Source organism: Zea mays, chromosome 9, assembly GCF_902167145.1.
Source record: "Zea mays cultivar B73 chromosome 9, Zm-B73-REFERENCE-NAM-5.0, whole genome shotgun sequence".
NCBI classification, from domain to species: Eukaryota; Viridiplantae; Streptophyta; class Magnoliopsida; order Poales; family Poaceae; genus Zea; species Zea mays.
The window spans coordinates 25975224-25996133 of record NC_050104.1 but is presented as its reverse complement, the minus strand read 5'-3'; the positions used below and the strand labels follow the sequence as shown (position 1 = coordinate 25996133).

Below are 20910 nucleotides of genomic sequence, written 5' to 3'. Positions count from 1 at the left end.
CCGGACTGTCCGGTGTGCCAGCGGAGCAACGGCTCCCTGCGGCGCCAACGGCTCCCTGCGGTGCATTAAATGCGCGCGCAGCGCGCGCAGACGTCAGGGCTGCCCATACCGGTGCACCGGACATCAAACAGTGCATGTCCGGTGTGCACCGGACACCCAGGCGGGCCCACAAGTCAGAAGCTCCAACGGTCAGAATCCAACGGCAACGTTGACGTGGCAGGGGCACCGGACTGTCCGGTGTGCACCGGACTGTCCGGTGCGCCATCGAGCAGACGCCTCCAGCCAACGGTCACTTTTGGTGGTTGGGGCTATAAATACCCCAACCACCCCACATTCATTGCCATCCAAGTTTTCCAACTTCTAACCACTTACAAGAGCTAGGCATTCAATTCTAGACACATACAAAGAGATCAAATCCTCTCCAATTCCACTCAAGCCTTTAGTAACTAGAGAGAGTGATTTGCCGTGTTCTTTTGAGCTCTTGCGCTTGGATCGCATTCTTTCTTTCTCTTTTGCTCTTGTGATCAACACTCAATTGTAACCGAGGCAAGAGGCACCAATTGTGTGGTGGCCCTTGCGGGGAAGTTTTGTTCCCGGTTGATTGAGAAGAAGGAAAGCTCACTCGGTCCGAGGGACCGTTTGAGAGAGGGAAGGGTTGAAAGAGACCCGGCCTTTGTGGCCTCCTCAACGGGGAGTAGGTTTGCAAGAACCGAACCTCGGTAAAACAAATCCACGTGTCACTCTCTTTATTTGCTTGCGATTTGTTTTGCGCCCTCTCTTGCGGACTCATTTATTATTACTAACGCTAACACCAGCTTGTAGTTGTGATTATTTTTGTAAATTTCAGTTTCGCCCTATTCACCCCCCCCTCTAGGCGACTATCACTCATCCCTCCCTTACTCCGTGCTTCTTTGTGAACATCTTTGTAAGGGCGAGAGACTCCAAGTTGCGGAGATTCCTCGCAAGTGGGATATAGAAAAGCAAAGCAAAACACCGTGGTATTCAAGTGGGTCTTTGGATCGCTTGAAAGGGGTTGATTGCAACCCTTGTCTGTTGGGACGTCGCCACAACGTGGAGTAGGCAAGTGTTGGACTTGGCCGAACCACGGGATAAACCACTGTGCCATCTCTGTGTTGATCTCTTTGTGGTTATTGTGTTGTGCACGCTCTCCTCTCTAGCCACTTGGCTTAATTGTGCTAACTCCTAATCAAGTTTTGTGCATTAAGTGTCAAGTTTTACAGGATCACCTATTCACCCCCCCTCTAGGTGCTCTCAGAAGCATAGGCAAGTAATATACGAATTGACTCAAGCCTTGCTACGGGTGCATAGGTTTCACCGAAATCCAAACCTTCGACTTGTGAATATCCCTTGGCCACAAGTCGGGCTTTGTTCCTTGTCACCACACCATGCTCATCTTGCTTGTTGCGGAAGACCCACTTGGTTCCTACAACATTTTGGTTAGGATGTGAAACAAGATGCCACACCTCATTCCTTGTGAAGTTGTTGAGTTCCTCTTGCATTGCCAACACCCAATCCGAATCCCTTAATGCGTTTTCCACACTATATGGCTCAATAGAAGACACAAAGGAGTAATGTTCACAAAAATGAGCAACACGAGATCGAGTGGTTACCCCCTTTTGAATATCGCCGAGGATGGTGTTCACGGGGTGATCTCTTTGTATTGCTTGGTGGACTCTTGGGTGTGGCGGTCTTGGACCCTCATCATCTTCCTTGTCTTGATCATTAGCATCTCCCCCTTGATCATTGTCCTCCTCTTGAGGTGGCTCCTCTTGATCTTCATTTTCATCATCTTAAGCTTGATCCTCATCTTGGGTTGGTGGAGATACTTGGATGGAGGAAGATGGTTGGCCTTGTGCATGTGGAGGCTCTTTGGACTCCTTGGGGCACACATCCCCAATGGACATGTTCCTTAGCGACGCATGAAGCCTCTTCATCATCTAGCTCATCAAGATCAACTTGCTCTACTTGAGAACCATTAGTCTCATCAAACACAATATCACAAGAAACTTCAACTAGTCCAGTGGACTTGTTAAAGACTCTATATGCCCTTGTGTTTGACTCATAACCAAGTAAAAAGCCTTCTATAGCCTTAGGAGCAAATTTAGATTTTCTACCTCTTTTAACAAGAATAAAGCATTTGCTACCAAAGACTCTAAAATATGAAACATTGGGCTTTTTACCGGTTAGGAGTTCATATGATGTTTTCTTGAGGATTCGGTGAAGGTAGAGACGGTTGATGGCGTAGCAAGCGGTGTTGATTGCTTCCGCCCAAAACCGGTCCGAAGTCTTGTACTCATCAAGCATGGTCCTCGCTATGTCAAGTAGAGTTATATTCTTCCTCTCCACTACACCATTTTGTTGTGGCGTGTAGGGAGAAGAGAACACATGCTTGATGCCCTCCTCCTCAAGAAAGCCTTCTATTTGTGAGTTCTTGAACTCCGTCCCATTGTTGCTTCTAATCTTTTTTATCCTTAATCCGAACTCATTTTGAGCCCGTCTCAAGAATCCCTTTAAAGTATCTTGGGTTTGGGATTTATCCTGCAAAAAGAACACCCAAGTGAAGCGAGAATAGTCATCCACAATAACAAGACAATACTTACTCCCGCCGATGCTTATGTAAGCAATCGGGCCGAATAGGTCCATGTGGAGTAGCTCAAGCGGTCTGTCGGTCGTCATGATGTTCTTGTGTGGATGGTGAACACCTACTTGCTTCCCTGCTTGACATGCCCTACAAACCCTGTCTTTCTCAAAATGAACATTGGTTAGTCTCAAAATGTGTTCTCCCTTTAGAAGCTTGTGAAGATTCTTCATCCCAACGTGGGCTAGTCGGCGATGGCAGAGCCAACCCATGTTAGTCTTAGCAATTAAGCAAGTGTCAAGTTCAGCTCTATTAAAATCAACTAAGTATAGCTGACCCTCTAACACTCCCTTAAATGCTACTGAATCATCACTTCTTCTAAAGACAGTAACACCTATATCCGTAAAAAGACAGTTGTAGCCCATTTTACATAATTGAGAAACTGAAAGCAAGTTATAATCTAAAGAATCTATAAGAAAAACGTTGGAAATAGAATGGTCAAGAGATATAGCAATTTTACCAAGTCCTTTGACCAAACCTTGATTTCCATCCCCGAATGTGATAGCTCTTTGGGGATCATGGTTTTTCTCGTAGGAGGAGAACATCCTTTTCCCCCAGTCATGTGGTTTGTGCACCCGCTATCAATTATCCAACTTAAGCCTCCGGATGCATAAACCTACAAAACAAATTTAGGCCTTGTTCTTAGGTACCCAAACGGTCTTGGGTCCTTTGACATTAGAAACAAACACCTTGGGTACCCAAACACAAGTCTTTGAGCCCTTGTGTTTGGCCCCAACATATTTGGCAACTACTTTGCCTGATTTGTTAGTTAAAACATATGAAGCATCAAAAGTCTTAAATAAAATGTTAGGCTTGTTTGATGCATTAGAAGATTTCTTTTTAGGCAATTTAGCATGAGTGGATTGCCTAGAACTAGATGCCTCACTCTTATACATAAAAGCATGATGAGAGCCAGAATGAGACTTCCTAGAATGAATTCTCCTAATTTTGTGTTCGGGATAACCGGCAGGGTATAAAATATAACCCTCGTTATCCTGAACCATGGGAGCCTTGCCCTTAACAAAGTTAGACAATTTCTTAGGTGTATTAAGCTTGACATTGTCTCCCTGTTGGAAGCCAATGCCATCCTTAATGCCTGGGCGTCTCCCACTATAGAGCATGCTTCTAGCAAATTTAAATTTTTCATTTTCTAAGTCACGCTCATTAATTTTGGCACTAAGTTGAGCTATGTGATTATTTTGTTATTTAATTAAAGCTAGGTGATCATGAATAGCATCAACATTAATATCTCTACATCTAGTGCAAATAGTAACATGCTCAACGGTAGATGTAGAGGGTTTGCAAGTATTTAATTCAACAATCTTAGCATGTAAAATAGCATTCTCATCTCTAATATTGGAAATAGAAACATTGCAAACATTTAAATCTTTAGTCTTAGCAATTAATTTTTCATTCTCAATTTTAAGGCTAGAGAGAGATGCATTTAATTTGTCAATCTTAGCAATCAAATTAGCATTATCATTTCTAAGGTTGACAAGAGAATCATCACTAACATTTAATTTCTCAACCTTAGCAATCAATTTATCATTTTCAAACCTAAGGTTGGAAATAGTGTCATGGCAAGTGCTTAGCTCACTAGTTAATTTTTCACATTTTTCTATCTCCTGAGCATAAGCATTTTTAACTTTAACATGCGTCTTATTTTCTTTAATAAGGAAGTCCTCTTGGCTATCCAAGAGTTCATCCTTCTCATGAATAGCACTAATCAATTCATTCAATTTTTCTTTTTGTTGCATGTTTAAGTTGGCAAAAAGGGTGAGCAAATCATCCTCATCATCACTAGAGCTAGCCTCATCACTAGATGTTGCATATTTAGTGGAAGCTCTAGATTTTACCTTCTTCTTTTTGTCGTCTTTTGCCATGAGGCACTTGTGGCCGACGTTGGGGAAGAGGAGACCCTTGTTGACGGCGATGTTTGCGGCGTCCTCATCAGAGGAGGAGTCGATGGAGCTCTCATCGGAGTCCCACTCCCAGCAAACATGGGCATCGTCGCCCTTCTTCTTGTAATACTTCTTATTCCCCTTCCTTCTTCCCTTCTTGTCGTCGCCCCTGTCACTATCACTTGATAATGGACATTTAGCAATGAAATGACCGGGCTTACCACACTTGTAGCACACTTTCTTGGAGCGGGGCTTGTAGTCCTTTCCCCTCCTTTGCTTGAGGATTTGGCGAAACCTTTTGATGATTAAAGCCATCTCCTCGTTGTCGAGCTTGGAGGCGTCGATGGGGAGTCTACTTGATGTAGACTCTTCTTTCTTCTCCTTCGTCGCCTTGAATGCGACGAGTTGCATCTCGGGTGTGGAGGAGGCACCTTGCTCGATGATTTTCTTGGAGCCTTTGGTCATTAATTCAAAGCTCACAAATTTTCCTATCACTTCCTCGGGAGACATTAATTTATATCTAGGATCACCATGAATTAATTGAACTTGAGTAGGGTTAAGAAAAACGAGTGATCTAAGAAAAACCTTGACCATTTCATGGTCATCCCATTTGGTGCTCCCGAGGTTGCGCACTTGGTTCACCAAGGCCTTGAGCCGGTTGTACATCACTTGTGGCTCCTCCCCTTGATGAAGCATGAAGCGACCGAGCTCCCTCTCGATCGTTTCCCTCTTGTTGATCTTGGTCACATCGTCTCCTTCGTGTGCGGTCTTTAGCACGTCCCAAATCTCCTTGGCACTCTTCAAACCTTGCACCTTATTATACTCCTCTCGACTTAGAGAGGCGAGGAGTATAGTAGTGGCTTGGGAGTTGAAGTGCCGGATTTGGGCTACCTCGTCCGAGTCATAGCCTTCATCCCCCACAGATGGTTCTTGCGCTCCAAACTCAACAATGTCCCAAATACTAGCGTGTAGTGAGGTTAGATGGTGCCTCATTTTATCACTCCACATACAATAATCTTCACCGTAAAAAACCGGTGGTTTGCCTAGTGGGACGGAAAGTAAAGGAGTGCGTTTGGAAATACGAGGATAGTGTAAGGGGATCTTACTAAACTTCTTGCGCTCATGGCGCTTAGAAGTGACGGACGGCGCGTCGGAGCCGGAGGTGGAAGGCAACGAAGAATCGGTCACGTAGTAGACCACTTTCTTCATTTTCTTCTTCTTGTCGCCACTCCGGTGTGACTTGACGTGGGGAGGTGATTCCTCCCTCTTCTTGTTGCCGGACTCCCCCGATGGAGTCTTCCCATGGCTTGTAGTGGGCTTCTCGCCGGTCACCATCTCCTTCTTGGCGTGAGCTCCCAACATCACTTCGAGCGGTTAGGCTCTTAATGAAGTACCGGGCTTTGATACCAATTGAAAGTCGCATAGAGGGGGGTGAATAGGCAAATCTGAAATTTATAAAGTTTAAGCACAACTACAAGCCGGGGTTAGCGTTAGAAATATAATCGAGTCCAAAAGAGAGAGCGAAAACAAATCACAAGCGAATAAGAGCAGATGACACGGTGATTTGTTTTACCGAGGTTCGGTTCTTGCAAACCTACTCCCCGTTGAGGTGGTCACAAAGACCGTGTCTCTTTCAACCCTTTCCCTCTCTCAAACGGTCACTTAGACCGAGTGAGCTTCCTTCCTTGATTTCCCGGGTCACTTAGACCCCGCAAGGACCACCACACAATTGGTGTCTCTCGCTTTGCTTACAAGGCTTTGAGAGTAAGAATGAGAGAAAGAAGAAAGCCAACCAAGCAACAAGAACAACAAAAGAACATAAGTCGATCTTCTCACAAATCCTAAAAACTAGAGTTGAATTGTGGACTTTGATTTGATCGGAGGCTTTGATTTGTGTCTTGGAGTGTTGTGTATTGCTCTTGTATTGAATGAGGAGTAGTGAATGCTTGGGTCACTTGAAGAGTGGTGGTTGGAGGTATTTATAGCCCCAACCACCAAAATGGCCGTTGGGGAAGTCTGTTGTCGAAGGGCGCACCGGACACTGTCCAGTGCGCCAGCCACGTCACCCAACCGTTAGGGTTCGACAGTTAGAGCTCTGACAAGTGGGGCCACTGGACAGTCCGGTGGTGCACCGGACAGGTCCTGTTCACTGTCCGGTGCGCCATCTGGCGCCTACTCTGACTCTGCGCGCGCAGTTGCACTGTTCACTGTTCATTGTAGACTTTTGCAGTCGACCGTTGGCGTTGTTAGCCGTTGCTCCGCTGGCACACCGGATAGTCCGGTGCTACACCGGACAGTCCGGTGAATTATAGCGGAGAGGCAATCCCAGAAACTCGAAGGTGGCAAGTTCGGAGTGATTCTCCCTGGTGCACCGGACACTGTCCGGTGGTGCACTGGACAGTCCGGTGCGTAAGACCAGGGCAGCCTTCGGTTGACCTTTGCTCTTTTTATTTGAACCCTTTCTCGGACTTTTTATTGGTTTGTGTTGAACCTTTGGCACCTGTAGAACTTACAATCTAGAGCAAACTAGTTAGTCCAATAATTTGTGTTGGGCAACTCAACCACCAAAATCATTTAGGAAAAGGTGGCACTTTGCCTATTTCCCTTTCAGTTATCTATACTAATATTTAAACCAGTGGCTCTTTGCCACTGGCCTTGCTGATGCCGCTGTCACCCTTGCCGCCGCTGCCGTCACCCTTGCCGCCGTCGCCCTTGCCGTTGCCGTCGCCATCACCGCCACCGTCGCCTCCATCGCCGTTGTCGTCCTCGTCGTCGCCGTTACCGCCGCTCTCCTCCTCGGACGAGTCGGAGGAGTTCTCCTCGTCCGAGGAGATCTCCGACTCATCTGAGCCCTCGAGCCTGGAGCGCTCGATGGCCCGGATGTACGTCCACACCTCGGCAGCGATCCCCTAGGAATCGTCCGAGTCATCGGACGACACCGGGGGAGAGGCGTAGACCGGCGACCCCTCGGACTCGGAGGAGAACTCCTCCTCCGAGTACTCGGAGTCACCAAAGTCCTCCGAGGGGGGACTTGGCTCGCACTTCCGCTTGTCACCGGAGTGGTGCGACAAACTTCCGCCCTTCTTGTTCTTGCCCATGGTTGATTGGAAGAGAAGAGAAAAGTGGGAGAATAAGCAACAAACGGCCAGGAGATGTGTGAAGACACCAGCGAAGCAGACAGTCTATTTATAGAAGCGGGAGGGAACCGCTCATCTCCTACCACGGTCAGTGAACAGTCACAAGTATTCAATAAGCAATTCAAATCGTCTAAAAACAAGTCAGGCGGCAGACGCCATTTCACGTAACACGACACCATTGGGACTGAGGTCAGCTGCTTGGACGATATGATTACACGCCGTGGTCACGTCAAGTTACTACTCAAGGGCAGTTTGCTAAACGCTCAGCGCACCAAGCCGTCCCTTGGTTACACCCATTGGGGAGGGGACGTCCAGGAATTTTCAATAGATTTTTCCAAGCAGTCACATCCATACAGTATACACAATGAATGTATCAAGACAAAAGAAAGATATTGATAGAGATCAGAGGAAAGCCAAAAATAGCTACTGAAGTAAAAGTCTAATCAACAGAAGCATTGAAGCACGAAGCGAAATGAAGACCAGCCAAGAGCCATCTTCCGGACGTCCAATCTGTCGCCGATCAAATAAATTTCAATCCTAACACGACATGGGTAGATCGCGCTGCTGATTTCTAAAGCAGGAATTGAAGACAACCGACTGATCTCTAAAAGCATAAGTTGATGATATAATGCCGAATTCTAAGGCATGAGACGAAGATAAATTAAAGATTTCTATAAGGCATGAGATTAAGACCTTTGAGTGGATTATTTTCAGTAATCCACTCAAAGCTCGGGGGCTACATCCAATGAATTCTCAACCCCGAAGGCATAACGCTGATCTCTAGGGCGTGGAACGACGATGACATGCTGATTTCTAAGGCATGAGACGAAGATAAACTAGCGACTTCTAAAAAGCATGAGATGAAGACCTTTGAGTGGATTATTTTTAGTAATCCATTCAAAGCTCGGGGGCTACATCCATTGGGTGCACCTCTGGTGCACCCAATAAATCCTCAACCCCTAAGGATGAAATGTTGATCTCTAAAGCATAAGTTGGTAACTGAGCACTAATTTCTGAAATACAAGGTGAAGGCCGTTGAAAGAGCCAAAGAAGGATAACAGAAGTTTGTTTTTACCGGATTAATCAGAGTTCAGAAGCAACGACTTGACACGTGCACTTTCAGAGCATCCGCGATCTAAAATCAAAACTACAAGACTGGACCTAAAATCTTTGGGCCGATTTTTTCAAAATCAACTCAAAGATTGGGGGCTTGTGGGGGGATAGATATCCCCTGGGTCCACTAGAAGGCTAAAAGGCCTCGCGAAAGACTCTGGGCCCATTAATTCGCAAGGCCATCCCTTCGTGGGCCAGGGGAGGAATCACTGGCAGAATGGATCGACACAAGATTGGATCGACTCGAGCCCAGACGACTCATTAGGTTTAAACATTATCCGCGACATTAATCTGATTCTCCTGCGAAGCACCCTCAGACGTTGGAACTAAACGAGGATAAGTCGGCAGGATAATAGGGAGATAAGTTCAGTCGATTCACTATTACTTAGGAGCACATAGTCATCATACCCGCATGTAACGCCCCACGGTCGAGTATATAAGGCCTAAGGGGCACCCCATCAAAAGAGAAGCCACTCATTAGCCATCTACTCAATTCTCTAGCATCCTTCATACTAGAGAATTCCCCTGTAATCCACCACATAAAGAGTCACACCAGGAAGTAGGATATTATGCCTCTCTAAGCGGCCTGAACCTGTATAAAATTGTCTATCGTCTCCCGTGCATCCAGCACGAACCATCGAGCTACAGTCGGTAACACCGCCCTACCCAAAAGCACCTCGAGGGTAACCCCGGGTGCGCGATCGGGTCTTAAACACCGATAGTATCAGCCATCCAGAGCCCTCAGATTTATACATCGCGTGCCCTGTGCTCCGATTCCCCTCCCCAAAGGGTTTTACTCGATGTAGAGTAAATGGAGAATTTGATCGCACGCACCTTACTGTCGGTTGATGCCCCTGACAACCCAGGGCGTTCGGTGATGCGGTGATGCGGCATAGCGGCGGGGACCCAAAATTACTGGTTCCTCAGTTGGTGTTCTTGTATGGGACATCGACGGGAACCCTCGGCGCGGTCTCGCGAAGCTCCCTAGACCCTAGCTATCATCTAGACTCCGATCGACATCGCAACGTGTGATTGATGATGACGACAATCCTCCTCCGCACGGTGGCACTGCTTCCTTTCTCTCAGTTCGCTTGGCGACACGTGGTGTATTGGTATAGCACAAGATGGAAAAAGGGTGCAACTTTCAGGATTTATACTCTAGAGGAGGGGAGATCCGTGGTATACAACGGAGGTTGTTGCGGATGCGGTTTCTAAAGAGTCTACGTGAAGGATTTCGATGGAGAAGATATATCTAACGAGCTAGGCGCATGTGTAGGTCACACTGGGTGAGGGAGAGATTGGTCATGACTGACGTTAAGGCCCTAACAGGCAACGAGCGATTTGAGCAGCGAGGCAGCGCGTCCCTGATGAAGTGAGACAGGGTTAGCGAGAGTGAGGGATTGCGGAGCGGTCCGCATGTGTGTGGAAGGCGTGAGTGAAAGTCGCCTAGAGGGGAGTGAATAGGAGAAACCTGAAATTTATAAACTTAAACACACACTAAGGTCGGGGGTTAGTGTTAGAATTAAATTCAAGTCCAAAAGAATATCTCTCTTGCTAGGAGTTGCTCAAGGATTGCAGATGACGTATGGGAACCAACACAAATTCACACTAGCAAGGAAACGTTAGAGAGGGGAAAACAAATCAAACAAAAATCAAGGCGAGTGAACACGATGATTTGTTTTACCGAGGTTCGGTTCCAAAGAACCTAGTCCCCGTTGTGGAGGTCACAAAGACCGAGTCTATTTCAACCCTTTCCCTCTCTCAAACGGTCACTTAGACCGAGTGAGCCTTTTCCTTAATCTCTCGGGTCACTTAGACCCCGCAAGGACCACCACACACTTAGGTGTCTCTTGCTTCGATTACAAGTCATTTGAGAGATAGAAGGGAAAAGAAAAAGGTCAAACCAAGCGACAAGAGCAATAAAGAACACAAGTGATCCTTTCACAAGACCTAATGCACTAGAGTTGATTTTGGGGCTTTGAGTGGATTGATTGCTTTGATTGTGTCTTGGAGTGTTGGACTTTTGCTCTTGCAATGAATGGAGAATTCAGAATACTTGGATGGAAGTGAATGAGGTGGTTGGGGGTATTTATAGCCTCCCAACCACTACTAGCCGTTGGCTGAATTTTGCTGGTGATGGGTGCACCGGACAGTCCGATGAGCCACCGGACAGCCACTATGCACTATCCGGTGCGCGCCACGTCAACGCAACCGTTAGGGTTCGGAGTAGTTGACCGTTGGGGATTTTTATCTTCTAGCTGCACCGGACAGTTCAGTGCCTTCTGACTTCTGCGCTTCTGACTCTGTCGCGGCACTGTTGTGTAATGTTCCTTTTGCAGAGTCGACCGTTGGCGCAGAGAGCTATTGCTCCGCTGGCTCACCGGACAGTCCGATGAATTATAGCGGAGTGCGCCTCTATTTTCCCGAGAGTGGTTGGTTCAACTCTGTACGGTCCGGTGCGCCATTTTTCAGCACACTCAATCCTTTTGCTCCAATTAAATTGTGTCCCTAACTTGATTTATTTCTTGGTTTATGTTGAACCTTATGCACTAAGACATGAATTCTAGACAAAGTAGTTAGTCCATGTGTTTGTGTTGGTCGTCAACCACCAAATTAATAATAGAAAATGGTTAACCCTATTTCCCTTTCAGTGAGGCGGGACGGCGGCCCCATGTTATCATCGCGTGAGGACGGAGGTGGGCTGCGCATGGGAGGAAGGTGGGCCGGTACGGGCAGAAGTGGCCCACGATAAGGTTTCCTTTCTCCTTTTTTTCTTTTTCCTTTTTTCTTTTCTTATTTTATTTCAAAATTTCAATTTTGATTTAAATTCAAATCTAGTTTTGGTTCATGAAAAACAAATGCAACAAACAAAGAAATCAGCATGAGATGCAATATCTTTATAGATATACTTATTATATTAATTGTTTCATTCCCATTATTTTAGGTAAATGCTTCAAACATGCCTCCCACATTATTTATCACAAAGAATTTCATTATTTTGAATGCAAAAAATTAGATTGAGGGTTTATTCAAAGTTTTAGTATTTATTTAGTTTAGGAGAAGTTAAAATACAATATTTACTATGAATTAGTTTGATTCCAATATTTTTAAAGAGTGCCTTAATCATAAAGTTGTGAAGGGAATAAATAGATTGAAAATGTTTGTTTTATTTATTGCTTCAACTTTTAGTTTTAAGTTTTGGATCTAAGTTTTTAAAATACCAGTCTCTTACTATTATTATTCATTTAATTTAGATAGATATACCTCATAAATGAATGAAATTATTATTGGAAGTCATTTTATACTCAGATCTTGGAGAACTCTTTAAGTCACCAAAATGTGATTTTGGGTGTTACATTAATGAAAGTTCGGGTTTTATTATTCATACTTTCATTTATATGGACTTTTAAGAAAAATTTTATTAACTAGAAAGTTGTCTAGTCTAATTTATCACAAATTGTTTTCTACGAGAATATGTATCTTTACCAAAAGAGAATATCCTAAATATGTATTGTCGCGTGTTAGATGTACCAAAAGTAGATGTTTGAGTCGAGTACTCCGTAATATACAGTCTGATTGGATACCTGAGCACGACCGTGCAAGCTCCCGGGAGGGTGGCTGTGTGGGTACGCCAGTTTTAGGCGTTTCTGCGGATATAAATGAAATGACTTATGTTTCATCTGTTCGTCCAGGCCACGTCTCCCGTATACAGTTAACCAAACAGTAGCTCATATAAAGCCAAAGCACACGATGATACAGAATAAAATGATGCCAGCAACCAATCAAACTGATAATGTACCCGTCTAGCTTCTCCCCTTTGCATTAATTCTCTTCCTGTCAAGAAGAAAAACAAAAAAAAATTCTTTGTGGAACTGCAAACCCTAATAATAACTAGTACTCAAGCAGTAGTACTAGTCCCGTGGAGCCACCAGCACATGCATGCATATGGTGTGGTCTAAACCTAAGACCGGCCAGCTGGGTCCTTCAACCATGACTAATTAACCAATAATAATTGAGGGAATGACCATCTGCTTGCACCTCCCCCTCAATCATAAATCCTTTAGGCCTTGTTCGTTTGTGTCGGATTGGTGGGTTGGAACGATTCCAAGCCGGATTGCTTCTCTAATTTATATAAACTTTGATAAGCCGGAACAATTCCGGGTGCAATCCGATGTAAACAAACAAGGCCTTAGCATTTCCCTTCACGAGCCATCCGTACATCGGCCATGGCCCATGGGCGACGGGTCGTACGGCTTCACTGCACGGCTGGTCGTGGTCAGGCCCGGCCGGTGGGTGGTGACCGGTGACCACCACCACCACGACGAGGAGGACACGCCGGCGCCGGCGCCGGCACGACGCGACGCCGCTCTCACACTCACAGCCGCGGCGTGACCCTGTGGTCACACGGTTCAGTGTACGCGCAGCGCGAGATGCTGCAGCTCTGGACGGACCACGGCGCGGCGGCCACAGAGTTCCCGCGCCCGGGCACGATCCCAACCGACTGGCGGGTGGGTCCTTCTACGCGCGCTCTTTAGCCCCGCTGACTGGTAGGCCCAGGATTGTGCGATCGGCCAGGCTTCCGTCTCTGACAGGTGGCGTCCACGGAAGGTGGGACTATCGTGTCATTGAGGTCCCAGGCGCGACCGCAACAAGCCAAACGGTGTTGGAGGGGTTTTGATTTTTGAAAAAAAAAACTAAAACGAAGGCCCACGGGCCCCTACGAGCTACACGTCTGCCAGGGGCCCAGTTCTGACATGGTGGGCCCGGGACCGTCAGCCTTAACAGCTTCCCCCTCCGGCTTCTTTCTCTCTCCTACCACCACCACCACCCTATGCTAACAGCTAACGCTATGCTCTGATCTTCCCCTATCTCTCCTCGCTGCGCACAGAGCAGCGGCTGCCCCCCGAAAGCAACCACAGTCACGTCGCTATCGCCAGCGCCACCAGAAAAACGCATCCCACGCAGAACCCCTCGCACTCCTACTCCCTCTCTGCCTCCCTTTCCTCTCCTTGTGCCCGTCGCATTGAAATGGAGCAGCAGCAGCAGAAGCACTTGCGCCGGTGCTAGCTGCGACGTGAGCCCGCAGCAGCCACTGCCAAGGACTTCCTGGCCCGCCCGGCTTCGCTGTTGCCGGAAAGGCGGTGGCTTTGGGGGAAGCAAAAGCAAGCGACGGTTGCGGAAGGTTCTTGCGGATTCGCGCGCGGGAGGAATGGCAGCGCGGTCGTCGGCGGCAGCGGTGGCGGTGCTGCTTCTTGCGGCTGCGGGGGCTGCGGCGGCAGCAGGAGGAGCGGAGGGCGATGGGGACGGCCAGGCGCTGATGGCGGTCAAGGCGGGGTTCCGGAACGCGGCAAACGCGCTGGCGGACTGGGACGGCGGCCGCGACCACTGCGCCTGGCGCGGCGTCGCCTGCGACGCCGCCTCCTTCGCCGTCGTCGGCCTGTGCGTGCGCTCTCCTTGACCTCTCCTCCCGTACTCTAGAATCTTCTCGCCCTGCTCCCTGCATTTGTTGCTCCGCTTGGCTTCTTGCCGTGTTTTTCTTGCGTTCTCGATCACGAGGAAAGACTGATTTTTTTTTTGAGTGGAGTGTGGTGGGGAGACAAGAAGCAGAGGACCCCATGTATCATTAGTTCTTTCTTTTCCGCCATCGAAGCATGTTTCGGCCATTGAAGTTTTGTCCTCAAGACACTCCTTGCGTAGTACTACACCATATCTGTATGGCGCTCTGTTTTTCATGCTCATTTTGTTGGGGATAAGTAAAAGGGTCGTTTTCTATTTGTTTGCTGGAAGAAAAAGAAGGATCTTCTGATGAGATTGTTTTATGTGCGAAAAAACAGGAACCTGTCAAATCTAAACCTCGGAGGGGAGATCTCGCCGGCTATAGGGCAGCTCAAGAGCCTACAGTTCGTGTGAGTGGATGGCTCGGAGGACCGTACAGTTTCCTGCATCCGCCTCAGATTTTGTGCATTTGACTATACGACCTGCATCTCTGTTTTTTATTAATCCTACTACACCTCATCTGATTTGACCCCTCGTGCCATGATGTGACACAGTTCCTTAGTACTATTTTATTTAGTTTAAGCCTACACATCCTAGATTTGGCTTGCTGATTAGTTTATTTGTGTGCTAATGATTTGCTCGTGCAGGGATCTCAAGCTGAACAAGCTCACAGGCCAAATCCCAGATGAGATTGGGGATTGCGTCTCCTTAAAATATTTGTACGCCCTTAAATCAAGCCAAGTCTTCTTTTATAGTGTTACCACCTTTTCGCTGTCGATGAGCTATTTTTAAATTGGTTTCTGTTTTTTCTTGTCTCTGCAGGGATTTGTCGGGCAACTTGCTGTATGGAGACATCCCCTTCTCCATCTCTAAGCTCAAGCAACTTGAGGACCTGTAAGCTCTAGCTCTATCCATTCCTGTTTCCTGACTGCCTTTTACCAAGAGCTCTGACTTTTCAAGATATGGTCACTTTTACATCCCACATATAACTTAGTGGGTACAGTAAAAATGGGAAGCAGTTGCATATGCTGCAGTCATGATTATCTCGTGTGATGCTGACATTTTTTTATGGTGCAATAAATTTGCATGTCTGTGGTTTGTGTCTTGCTAGTTGCTACCTACTCCACTCAATTTTATGATTGCTGGTTTTGTGACAATTTTATCTCCTTTCTTGACAGGATTTTGAAGAACAACCAACTCACCGGACCCATCCCCTCCACACTGTCACAGATTCCAAATCTCAAGACCTTGTGAGCTTCCTGGGACCTTTCTCCATCCGTGACGCTTTTACTTCTTTCGTGATTGTTCGACACATTTGGTTATTTATGTTCTGTTTGTTTCACCCACCTTTAGTGCTCACACCAAAGGAATTTCCTTTTTGTGTACTTTCTTTTCCACCTATCATGCTGTCTTGGTAAGGAAATGTTCGTCTGTTTCTTTGTATTAGGGATCTGGCGCAGAACAAACTTACCGGCGACATCCCCAGGCTCATCTACTGGAATGAAGTACTACAATACCTGTAAGAGCTCGACATCAATTTGTTTTGCCCACTGCAGAAGATGTTTTCGGGTGATAACATTTCTGTTATCTTGGTTCCCCAGAGGCTTGAGGGGTAACTCACTGACTGGAACTTTGTCACCTGACATGTGCCAACTGACTGGCCTGTGGTACTTGTAAGTTTACTACACTGCTCCATTGTAGGTCCTGATGCATAAGCTGCAGCTTGATCTTATTGACATTGGTTGTCTTCCATATATGCAGTGACATAAGGGGGAACAATCTCACAGGAACAATTCCAGAGGGCATAGGGAACTGCACTAGCTTTGAGATTCTGTATGTTGGTTCTGGCGATTCTGTTGGTGCTTTGGTTCTCCCTAGTTTAGTAGGATGCTATGATGCGAATTTTTCTTTGTATCTGGCATGCAGGGATATTTCATACAACCAAATCTCTGGAGAAATACCATACAACATAGGTTACCTTCAAGTAGCCACACTGTAAGTCTTCCTGATGTCTTGAATTCTTCTTTAATTCAGCAGACTTGTGTACTCATATATGTACCATGCCGTTCTTTGTTTTGATCATTGCATTGTTGTTTTACAGGTCACTTCAAGGAAATAGACTGATTGGCAAAATTCCTGAAGTGATTGGCCTCATGCAGGCTCTTGCTGTCCTGTGAGTACAAAAAAATGACACTTCAATCCATGCTTATTGATTTCTTTATCTTTACTAGCCTATAATGAGTTCTTTTGTCAAACATTGTTTCTCAGAGACCTTAGTGAGAATGAACTGGTGGGGCCTATTCCTCCTATACTTGGCAACCTGTCCTACACAGGCAAACTGTTAGTATCATCAACAAAATTCTTCTTTTCTAAAGCTATGTTCTTTTCTTTTATTAATCATTTGGTCGCCATTCTCTTCAGCTATTTACATGGCAACAAACTCACTGGACATATACCACCAGAACTGGGGAACATGAGTAAACTTAGCTACCTGTAAGTTACTGTTAACTAAATAATTGTGTGCGGCTATTGTCCGTAATCTTAATAAGGGTCAATATTCGTTCCACCAGGCAGCTGAATGACAATGAATTAGTGGGCACAATCCCAGCTGAGCTTGGCAAACTCACAGAGTTATTTGAATTGTAAGAAACTATCCTATATGGAAGTATGCAAATCAGTGTTTATTTCGGTCTGTGCAATTTCTGATAAGTTCTGCATTTCTCTAGGAATCTTGCCAACAACAATCTTGAGGGCCATATCCCTGCAAACATCAGCTCTTGCAGTGCACTGAACAAATTGTAAGTTTGTAAGCATGCGTTTGTTACAGCATTCAACAGAACAGCTATATGTTTATCATATTCCTTATCATGTCTTTTTCGTTCTCAGCAATGTGTATGGCAATAGACTGAATGGCTCTATCCCTGCTGGTTTCCAGAAGCTGGAGAGTTTGACATACCTGTGAGTAGTTACATCTGCAGCAGTTTGCATACACTTGTTGCCCCATCATTGTTCCATTTTACCAGACCCTGACATCTAACGGTATTTCTTAAAAAAATACAGAAACCTTTCTTCAAACAGTTTCAAAGGCCAGATTCCCTCTGAGCTTGGTCACATAGTCAACTTGGACACACTGTAAGGCGATCCATTTTACCTGTTACTTTAGTGCTATGAATTACGAGTTACGTGTAGGTTGCACGCTTTCAGCCACTCATTTTGATAACCGCCTTCTCCCTTAATTGCGGCACAGAGATCTTTCCTACAATGAATTCTCCGGGCCAGTTCCTCCTACTATTGGTGATCTCGAGCATCTTCTTGAATTGTATGTGGGGATCAACCTATTAGAATTCTTATTATATATCTATGCATACTGCTCCCTAAGACCCTAATGTACAGAACCGTTCATGCAGGAATTTGAGTAAAAACCATCTCACTGGATCTGTGCCTGCTGAATTTGGAAACTTGAGAAGTGTCCAAGTGATGTAAGTGGGCATCCTTTGCATTGGTGTATTCTAGTAACCGTGCAGCCATACGATTCATCTGAACTGTTCTCACCAAATGTACAGTGACATGTCCAGCAACAACCTGTCTGGCTACCTCCCTGAAGAACTTGGACAGCTGCAAAACCTTGATAGCCTGTAAGCTCGCCTTCATGGTACTGCTACGTTGACACATACTGCGTTGCAATCCTACTCAACTGTGGTGTTGTCGCGCAGGATTCTTAACAACAACAGTTTGGCTGGGGAGATCCCTGCTCAGCTGGCTAACTGCTTCAGTTTAGTCAGCCTGTATGTTTTCTGTGCCGACTTAGTCTTCACAGCATGGTTACTTAATTTCCCAGCATGAAATAATGTGTTACTTCCATTTCAGAAACCTGTCATACAACAACTTCTCTGGGCACGTCCCGTCATCGAAAAACTTCTCAAAGTTCCCAATGGAGAGGTACAAACAAATGGCTCTAATTGAACTATCTGTGTATCCCTTTCTTATTGAATCATCAGTTTTTAATAGGAACCCGTATCTAACCTAAATGCAGCTTCATGGGTAATCTGATGCTCCATGTGTACTGCCAAGACTCCAGCTGTGGACATTCTCATGGAACCAAAGGTACCAAAGAAGAAGCCCTGTGCAGCAGCCACTGGTCGATTTAAGTCCAAGTTCTAACTCAGGCTCTCACTGTCTCACATGACTTGTGCTCCATCCAGTTAGCATCTCTCGGACGGCGGTTGCCTGCATGATCTTAGGCTTCGTCATATTGCTCTGCATCGTGCTGCTGGCGATATACAAGACCAACCAGCCACAGCTACCTGAGAAAGCATCCGACAAGCCAGTGCAAGGTTTGTTTGTTTGTTTGTTTGTGCATATGAATTGCACTGCAGTGTCCCAGGAGGACTCATCTATCACTTTCCTTGACCACATTGCAGGGCCACCAAAGCTGGTGGTTCTTCAGATGGACATGGCCGTGCACACGTACGAGGACATCATGAGGCTGACCGAGAACCTGAGCGAGAAGTACATCATCGGATACGGCGCGTCGAGCACCGTGTACAGGTGTGACCTCAAGAGCGGCAAGGCCATCGCCGTCAAGCGGCTCTACAGCCAGTACAACCACAGCCTCCGGGAGTTCGAGACGGAGCTGGAGACGATCGGCAGCATCCGGCACAGGAACCTCGTCAGCCTCCACGGCTTCTCGCTCTCCCCTCACGGGAACCTGCTGTTCTACGACTACATGGAGAACGGCTCCCTGTGGGATCTTCTCCATGGTGAGGCCGGGTTCCTGAGCTCTCTTTCTTTTTTTTTTCTTAATTCATGTCGCTTCGTCCTTCCGATAACCCACGGGCCACGGCCATTCCCAGGCCCGTCGAAGAAGGTGAAGCTGGACTGGGACACGAGGCTGAGGATCGCAGTGGGCGCCGCGCAGGGGCTGGCGTACCTCCACCACGACTGCAACCCGCGCATCGTGCACCGGGACGTCAAGTCCTCCAACATCCTGCTGGACGGCAGCTTCGAGGCGCACCTGTCCGACTTCGGCATCGCCAAGTGCGTGCCGGCCGCCAAGTCCCACGCCTCCACCTACGTGCTGGGCACCATCGGGTACATCGACCCGGAGTACGCCCGCACGTCCAGGCTCAACGAGAAGTCCGACGTCTACAGCTTCGGCGTCGTCCTGCTGGAGCTGCTCACGGGGAGGAAGGCCGTGGACAACGAGTCCAACCTGCACCAGCTGGTGAGTGAGTCCCCAGATCATCCTTTGACTCTGCCATTTTTATACTGGTCATCACGGCCTAGCTAGTAGATGCTGAAGGATGATGGAAATGGTGTCTGGTTTCTTGGAGCGGTTTTTTTTCGCCTTGCGCGAGTAGATTATGGCCGTAACGCATGTCTCTGCTGGATTAAATCACACGTGTAGATACTCTCGAAGGCCGACGACGACACGGTGATGGAGGCCGTGGACCCGGAGGTGTCGGTGACGTGCACGGACATGAACCTGGTGCGGAAGGCCTTCCAGCTCGCGCTGCTGTGCACCAAGCGCCACCCCGCGGACCGGCCGACCATGCACGAGGTCGCGAGGGTGCTGCTCTCCCTCCTGCCGCCCGCCGCCAAGCCTCCCGCGTCCAAGGCGGCGGCGGCTTCGGCGGCGGCCGGCGACTACACGCGCTTCCTCGCGACGGCGGCCGACCTGAGGCGCGGCGGCGTGGCCGACGACGACACCGGCGACAACAGCTCCTCCGACGAGCAGTGGTTCGTGCGGTTCGGCGAGGTTATATCCAAGCACACGCTGTCATGATCGTCCGTCCGTCCGTCTCCCTAACTCCCCCCCAGAAAGTTTTCTCCCAAGTAGAGATCGAAGTGAAAGCATAGGAGCACAGCGCAGGAAATAGACGTAGGGTTATGTTGTGAGGTCCGCCGTAGAATGGAGACGATGTCCGTTGGTTCAGGAGTGGTCCAAATGGAAGGAGAGGCGTTGGTTACTCTGCCGCTGCTGCTGGGACGACGCATTTGCAGTGGTTGGTTTGGTTGTCCTTGGGTGTAATCACACGGCGGCACGACAGGTGCCCCCCCCCCCCCCCCCCCCCCGTCCCCGTGAACGGACGTAAGTTTTCTTGGATCCTAGCAGGAACCGCATTGAATCGGACCATGCATCCTGCCTGCATTGGACCAGGGTCGTTGTAAATGAGATGCATCACCGTATTATTATTTTTGGCTGCCATTTATGAGCTGCACCGCGGCTTGCTTTCGTAGTAGAGGTACGTCTCTGTTGTATGGGTACGGCTGGAACTGAATGTGTGGCTGTCCTGCTTGACGCTGGCAGCGCTGACGGTCGAAAACTTTGCACTGAAAGGGTGAGCCCTCGGGCTGCGTGTTTCTGCTGCTGCTGGAATCCTTGCTCTGGAGGCCGTGTAGAAACACTTCGCGAGTGGTCGAGCTCTGTCCCGACTCTCGACTGCGAGTCAATGGTTGCTCTGCGCTCTGCGGCAGCAAGCAACAGTTCTCTCGGCTCCCTTCTACGATTAGACCCAACCATGCATGAGACCCGCGGGCCGACGCCGCTGCTCGCTTTATTTGAGGTGGGACCATGGAAGGCTTCTGTTAGCAGCAGGCGCAG

General features: G+C 47.5%; 1 protein-coding gene across 1 annotated transcript; it reads left to right on the top strand.

Moving 5' to 3' along the window:
* Nucleotides 1-13720: 13720 nt before the first annotated feature.
* On the top strand, nucleotides 13721-20513 carry LOC100279811 (putative leucine-rich repeat receptor-like protein kinase family protein). Its single transcript, NM_001360998.1, is given in 26 exon segments — nucleotides 13721-14249; nucleotides 14645-14716; nucleotides 14954-15025; nucleotides 15129-15200; nucleotides 15485-15556; nucleotides 15754-15825; nucleotides 15908-15979; nucleotides 16068-16139; nucleotides 16233-16301; nucleotides 16408-16479; nucleotides 16575-16646; nucleotides 16728-16799; nucleotides 16877-16948; nucleotides 17033-17104; nucleotides 17193-17264; nucleotides 17367-17438; nucleotides 17554-17625; nucleotides 17714-17785; nucleotides 17870-17941; nucleotides 18020-18091; nucleotides 18174-18245; nucleotides 18340-18410; nucleotides 18509-18640; nucleotides 18728-19066; nucleotides 19160-19530; nucleotides 19714-20513. Coding segments are annotated over 26 exon segments (2958 nt in total). The 5' UTR covers nucleotides 13721-14019; the 3' UTR covers nucleotides 20092-20513.
* The last annotated feature ends 397 nt before the right edge of the window (nucleotides 20514-20910 follow it).